General features: G+C 32.4%; 1 protein-coding gene across 1 annotated transcript; it reads left to right on the top strand.

Moving 5' to 3' along the window:
• The first annotated feature begins 6,459 nt into the window (after positions 1-6,459).
• On the top strand, positions 6,460-6,915 carry LOC121796929 (agamous-like MADS-box protein AGL36). The gene has a single exon (XM_042195691.1). It carries the CDS (start codon positions 6,460-6,462, stop codon positions 6,913-6,915), a length of 456 nt encoding a protein of 151 aa, XP_042051625.1.
• The last annotated feature ends 590 nt before the right edge of the window (positions 6,916-7,505 follow it).

Here is a 7,505-nt window from a genome sequence, read left to right as displayed (position 1 = left end):
TCGTGCATCCTGTTTGACGGTCACGCACGTGCCATGGTACACCTCCGAGCACCCAAAACTTCACTTTTTTTAGCGTAAATCTAAATAACTCCATAACAAAATAATAGTAGTTTTTTGCTACCTCCACGTGTATTTTGTAAAGTCATCAATATGCCAAACTATATACATAAGCCTCGCAAAATCAAATTTGGTTGATACCCAAAATTCTTACAACATACCAACAAATTTGAAGCCTTTCAAGAAGAATAAGAGCGGTGAAGTTAATTGAAAGATCAAGTCCCAAATCCATCCATCCACCTTTATTCAAATAAAGGATTAAGGAAGAAATGTTAGTTTTGAGAATGAAGACCACCAATTCTCAAGTCTTAATGAAGAATACTCCTGTAATTTCATGCATCATGTAGAATTTTATGGGAATATAGAATCTGTTTCAACATAGGAGGAGCACCTGAGCCTCAAGAAAGATTATCACAGGCGATTACTTCTTAATAACTGTTAACCATCTAACTGACTGACTAACTAACTAACTTTCAACAGCTCCTCCAACGGCTACTTCCAGCTCACTCTCTCCAAAGGCTAGTTTCAGCTTGATCTCCTTCTTTCTTGCAGCTGTATATTCCAATTTCTTTACCATCCCCCTCAAGATGGACTGTACATGCTATAAAAGTTCATCTTGGACAAGATATTATGGAAATCAGATGCTTACAATGGCTAATTAGTGAAAATGTCGGCTAACTTGTAAATTGTTTCTGATATGCATAGGCTTTATGAAACCCTCCAAATATTTCTCACGCACAATGTGGAAATCGAACATGCTGAATATAGCTCACTACTTCAGCAAACCAAGCAAATTTATAACAACAATTACTCAAAAAAATCGTATATTTGTTAGTTGTTATCAATGGCAGATCCAGAAATGTTTTTTGGAGGGGGCAGAATTGTGTTCTCTTATACTTTGTTTGTCGTCTTCTAGTACATGTAAACGACAACTTCACTCATAATCATCATCATATTTTCTTATTATATTTGATATAACAATAAACTAAAGTCCTAAATTGGTTCCACATATTTTGCTCAAAAAAACTTTTTAGTCATACATATTAAGTGTCTTACTTAGCTTTTGTTCCAAATATTTATGATTCGGTCAAAAATTAATAATGGACAATATGATCGCTAAAATTTTCTTTTGAAAACTCAACTTGATGATAAAACTAGTTTATAAAATTGTATAAAAGTATAGCTTATAGTTTAAAGTTACACGGTGTAAAATAAACTCAAAAATATAATCAACTAATATATATTTAATATATACCCATAATAATATTTATTTTGTAAATTTCATCTATTGATTAGGACTTGAAGTAATAAAATCTCTAGGGATACGTTTAGTAATTATTTTTATGAAATAACTCTACTGAGAAATGGAGTAATATATCTATTGAAAGTCCTCAAAATTTATAATAAGCCTAATAAATAATAAATGCACTCTACTAATTTCTTAAATTTGACTTGCCCAATTAATATTAGGCCCAACAATGCGCCCAATCACATGTCATCTTCTCTTCTTCCCTCCATCCCTGCTCAGACCCTTAAAATCTCCAATTCTGGCGTTAACACCATTATTTCCGTATTCCAATAACTCCATCGTCTCTTCCTCCCTCCTCCCTGCGCAGTTCTCCATTGCCGCTCAGCTAAGGAGTCTTCTTCTCTCTCATTTTTTTTCTACGGAGGGGGCGACCATGGGATTTTCCGGCCAAACCTTAAGAAAATTCAACCCTCTCTGCCGCCGGGGGAGCCCTGGATCCGCCACTGGTTGTTATGATATATTGTATTTTTTAATAGTACAAAATATATATGTATAATAGAGTCCCTGCTAAAGATATTTTCTGTGTCCGCCATTGTCCGTCTTGGCTACTCTCGGCCCATGCTTTCTCCCAAGGTGACAAAAATAAAACGTTTACCCTATTATATTGTTAGCAACATATTATTAAAATAACGTTTCCCTTATAATATTGTTAGCAACATATTTATTAGTAATTATTATCTAGACGAACCTAATTATATTATCTCATGCCCAACTGTTAATCCAGAGATATTCAATGCACATGAAAAATTAATAAACTTATCACTGCTGCACTTGCATAGATTCTCGTATAATTAAGATGAGATCATTTTCTCTCAATCCGCACAACTATATTAGGAGTAAAATAGTTTTACAAATGTAACTCTCATAAATGTTCGTGTGGGAATATTCAGGAAACAAGGTGTTTGGTTGATGGTTTTGAAATGAACAATGGTATGCAAGTATATTATGGTTAGTTATAACAGACATTTTAATTAAGAATAAAGCGTAACTATAATGTGATGTGACAGCCTATGTAATAGAGACGAGATCTCATCCCAAAAGACTAGCATGTTAGTAGAGATAGTCCATTTAGTATATTCACTAAAATCGATGTGGGAATTGAGTGTATAACACTAAGATATTTTAATACTTAATAAAAATAATAAATAGATGGTCTTATTGAATGTTCAAATCTATAACCCATTTTTAACAAGACGCAAAGAAATCAAATAGAATGTTCTTGTTCTCCAACCGACAATAGGGTTAGAGAGAGAATCGGGAGCTTAGTTAGAGAAAACAGAAACATTGAAAATGAGAAATTCAAAGTCTTCTATGAATATGAATTGCCATCGCCCTTCAATTACGACACCATTTTGGCACTCTAGATAAATAAATACATGTACGTGTCCCATACAAATACATGTACGTGTCTCGCAAGTGTTAAATCATTAAAATTATACATGTAAAACATCGAAAATTTCATAGATTGGACAATTGTGAAATATTATAACATCATGAGTTAATGTTCCATTGTTTGTGAAAGAGTTATTAGTAGAAATATTTGGGGTTAACTATAGTTTTTAGCCTTGATTTTAAATATTTTTAGTTTATATTTTCAATTTTGATATTTTAATGATAAAAATAAGTAAAAAAAATTATTTTGTCATTTTCACCAAAATGATGCCGTTAATGTTCACCTTGTCAAAGAAATTGTCACAACTAAATAACATATTGACATATTGTTTGATTGTTTCCTATCCATTCAACTAAACGAGGGTAATTCACCATTAGGGATTGAAATATCCTAAAAGTGCCACTCTTATTAATGTCCAAACGATCATACAATGTATCAACAATACTTTTATTTTATAATTTGAACATAAACAACCTCATTTTTATTTATGAAAATAATCGAAAATCATTCTCATTGTATTTATCTTCTTAGCTATACAAAAACTTCAAGCTATACAAAATAGAAACATAAATATAAAGCGAAAACATGTGAAATTTGATGGTACACAGATTATAAATTAAATTTAAGACTATACACTTGAAAAAGGTTGAAAGTTCATACTTCATCCATTGTCACATTTTCACTCAGATTGTCACATTTCCATTTTCGGAAATAGTAAATTATTATTAATATATTCAACTATTTTTTGGTGTATTAATTACTTCAATTACTTTTTCTTTATCACATGAATATATTCAAATATTTTTTTTTTCACTCAACACACTAAATTAAACAAAATCTCAAAGTTCATACTCCCTCCATTGTCAGATTTCCATTTTCAGAAATAGTAGATTATTATTAATACATTCGACTACCTTTAATTTGGTGTATTAATTATTTCAATCATAATTTCTTTATCACATTAATATATTTAAATATATTTTTTTTCAATTAACATAGTTAATTTGAAAGGTCACGTTTTAAACTATAATTAACTCAGATATTTATATGGGCGAGGATAATAAAGTTAACCTTCTAAAATGTGCTTTAAAATCCCTACACAATCATATTACTATATGTACTGACTCACCCTTAGAAAAGAATAGCTTATAAAATATGGAAGTAAATTCAAACTTTGAGGACATATCAAATAGTAAAAATAGACTATTTTTTGGGACGAATACAATAATATTATTTGTTATCCTGGACTCATGTTGGAAAATTTTATTTCTAAATAGTTCATCTTCAGATAATTAAAAATATAAAATTTGTTAAACTAAGATCTACAGTATTTCCTTCCTTTTAAGCATGAAAAACTCCAAAAGCACGTGCTCTTTATCTAAAAACAAAATTCATGGGATCGAACGTAGTTAAAAAATTAACACTGACATGGAAAAGTAGAGGCAAGGTAGCGACGTCACTGACAATAGATGGCGGATGAGAAACAAATGAGAAAGGTTTAGCACAATAAATTAGAGAAAAATAAAATCTAATTAAACTCTTTCACCCTCATTAGCAAAACACCATGGCTGGACCCGACATAATTTATGCACCAAGAAGGGTATTTCACGAATAATATAGTTTGTGAGCCAAGTCAGTGATTATGATCTCTACTGTAATAATATTTCAAATTTAATTTTAGAATAAAGGTCAATTTTAGTCCTAAACATATGATCAAAATACGAATTTGACCCAAAAGCAAATGTCGCCGAAGTAGTCCTTTTTTGTCAGTTCCGTAAAAAAACTAATGGTCAACGCTAATTGCACGGTGGCATGACTGTTAGTTTTTTGACGGAACCGTAAAAAAGGACCACTCCGACAAGGATTTCATTTGTTATGGACATGTTTTTAAAAAAAGTAAATGTTTTGGATCAAATTCGTATTTTGATCATATTTTTAGGACCAAAATTGACCTTTACTCTTAATTTTATCATTTGACCTTCAAAAACTTGAGTTAATCTGGAGATGATACACTTATATAATGTAATTGATTTTATGCAATATACTTATGGAAGGTAATTGATTTTGTACAATATCAAATGTAATTTAATCAGATGTAATATCCTTAGAATGAAATATCAAAAATTTTAAATTGAATCGCAAATCAGTAGCTTCACTGATATGCTTACCGATCCGATTTGAAAGTGGTTGCAAATTATAATCTTTTGATACAATTTTTTTAAAAATGATGTTGAAAGGATGTGTATTCGATTTTGCATTGGAAATTAAGGTATCATCTATCCACAAATATTTTATACTCTTCATAAGTACTCCTAATTAATGTTAGATTTGTGTATATGTGCATTGGTCTTGTGCTTTATTATTAGGTTTTTATACAGTTAAAATGGATCAAACTATCCAAAATAGTAAGTATAAGTTCAAAACGACAATCGGCAAGGCTCTGTCGTAAATACAAACCATATACATAAATGACAAAGCAAAAAACGTACATCGAATAAGTCCTAAACAATCTCCCTAGCACAAAATGAAATTATAGAAAAACCAAATCTAATTAAATTCTTTCACCCTCATTAGCAAAACACCATGGCTGCACCCGACATAATTTACGCACGAAGAAGGGTATTTCACGAATAATAGTTTTTGAGCCAGGTCAGTCGATTATGATGTCTATTGTCACAAATTTTCAAATTTAATTTTATCATTTGACCTCCAAAAAGTTGAATTAATCTGGAGATGATACACTTATAGAATGTAATTGATTTTGTGCAATACACTTACGGAATGTAATTGATTTTGTACAATATCAAATGTACTATCATTAGAATGAAATTTCAAAATTTTAAAACTGAATCGAATCAGTAGCTTCACTGATATGCTTAACGATCCGATTTTGAAATTGGTTGCAAATTATAATCTTTTGATACAAATTTTAAAAAAAAAAAGATGTTTGAAAAGTATGTGCATTCGATTTTGCATTGGAAATTAAGGTATTATCTATCCGCAAATATTTTATACTCTTTGTAAGTACTCCTAATTAATGATTATTTGTGTATATATGCATTGGTCTTTGTGCTTTATTATTAGGTTTATATATAGTTAAAATGAATCAAACTATTGAAAGTAAGTAAAAGTTCAAAATGACAATCAGCAAGGCTCTACCATAAATACAAACCATATACGAAAACGACAAAGCAAAAAACGTACATTGAATAAGTCCTAAACAATAGGGCACCCGATAAAGCAAAAGCACTTTATTATTAGTTTTAGTACTACTATTTAGAAAAAAGGTACTAGTATAATATTGTATGTACACTTACTCTAAAATTGCTAAAGAGTTTTTACATTTATCTTGCCAAGATCATAATAATAAATATTTATTTCCTCTTAAACATATAAAATTAATTGGAACAACTAAAACAACACTATGCAAAATTCAAAATTCTATCCAATCTCGGCCTTCAGCCGCTATAAATATGCACACAAAGAGAGCCTAAAACTCACCAAGAAAATCAATTGTTAACCTAAAAACAATGACAAGAAAGAAGGTAACCATCGCGGCCTCGCCTACATTACCAACGACTCTGAGAGAGTAAGAAGGCTTCTTACAAGAAGCGAAAGAAGGGTTGGATTAAGAAGGTGAGCGAGCTGAGCACCCTCTGTGGTGTCGACGCGTGCGTCATCATCTACAGCCCTTACGAAGATGGTAAACCAGGAGAGCTACACGAGGCAGCGGATCAAGAAGGCGACGGAGCAGCTCCGCCGCCTCCAGAATGAGAACAGCTGCCGCGAGCTCGAGGCGTTCATGTTCCGCTGCATCACGGGCCAGGCCTCCATCCACAACCTCCAAATCACTGACGTCTCGGAGATGAGCTGGGTCATCAGCCAGATACTCAGGGAGATCAAGGGCAGGATGGACGCCATGGCGGCGGAGCACCAGCTCAATCAGGCTGCGCCGCCGCTGCCTCCTCCTCCTGCGGTGGAAGAGGCTACCCCGCGGATGGAGGAGGATGGAAATGGCATGGAGAGCTTCCTGTGGAACCTGGTGCAGAGCCCGGGAGGAGGCAGCGGGATGGTGCTGCCGTATCCCTACATTTTCGGCCAATCTAGCTCTTCTCATTCTGGCCAGAATCAGAATCCCAATCCTGTCAACCAGTGATGGTCTCATTAGTTCTATGTTGTATTCCCTTTGTTTGGGATTTAGAATTTTATCCTGGTTGATTGATGCATCTGCACTTGAGTAATTTGTTTTCATTAATGTCTCTTGTGACATCTCAATTTTATTTTGTCCATTTTAACCGGGTACAGATTCTAAGAAATGTAATAGAAAGTGAGTTGAAAAAGTTAGTGTTGGGTGAGTCCTACTTTTATAGTACTTCATAAGTTTTATAATACTATGTGAGTGAGAATGAATTAGTTGAATATGAGTTCCACTACAAAAAATGATTAAAAAAATGAAATGTAACAAATTATATCGGACAGACGAAAATGAAAAAATGCGACAAAATTTAAGGAACGAAGGGAGTATTATTATTCCATTTTAAACTGCAGAGAATTTGAGTTGTATGATTAGTAGATATTGATATTATTATTACTTCCTTTGTAATAGGCAAAATTTTCTATTCCGCTCAGTTTAGGGTTTAGGTTTATGCTTCAGGTCAGAAAATCATATAAGCAGGAATATACAATTCAAATAGTAATAAATCATCATTGTATTTACTAAATTAATACATGTAGTTAATTACTACT

The sequence above is a fragment of the Salvia splendens genome, chromosome 3 (genome assembly GCF_004379255.2).
Source record: "Salvia splendens isolate huo1 chromosome 3, SspV2, whole genome shotgun sequence".
NCBI classification, from domain to species: Eukaryota; Viridiplantae; Streptophyta; class Magnoliopsida; order Lamiales; family Lamiaceae; genus Salvia; species Salvia splendens.
This window is presented reverse-complemented; position numbering and strand designations above follow the sequence as displayed.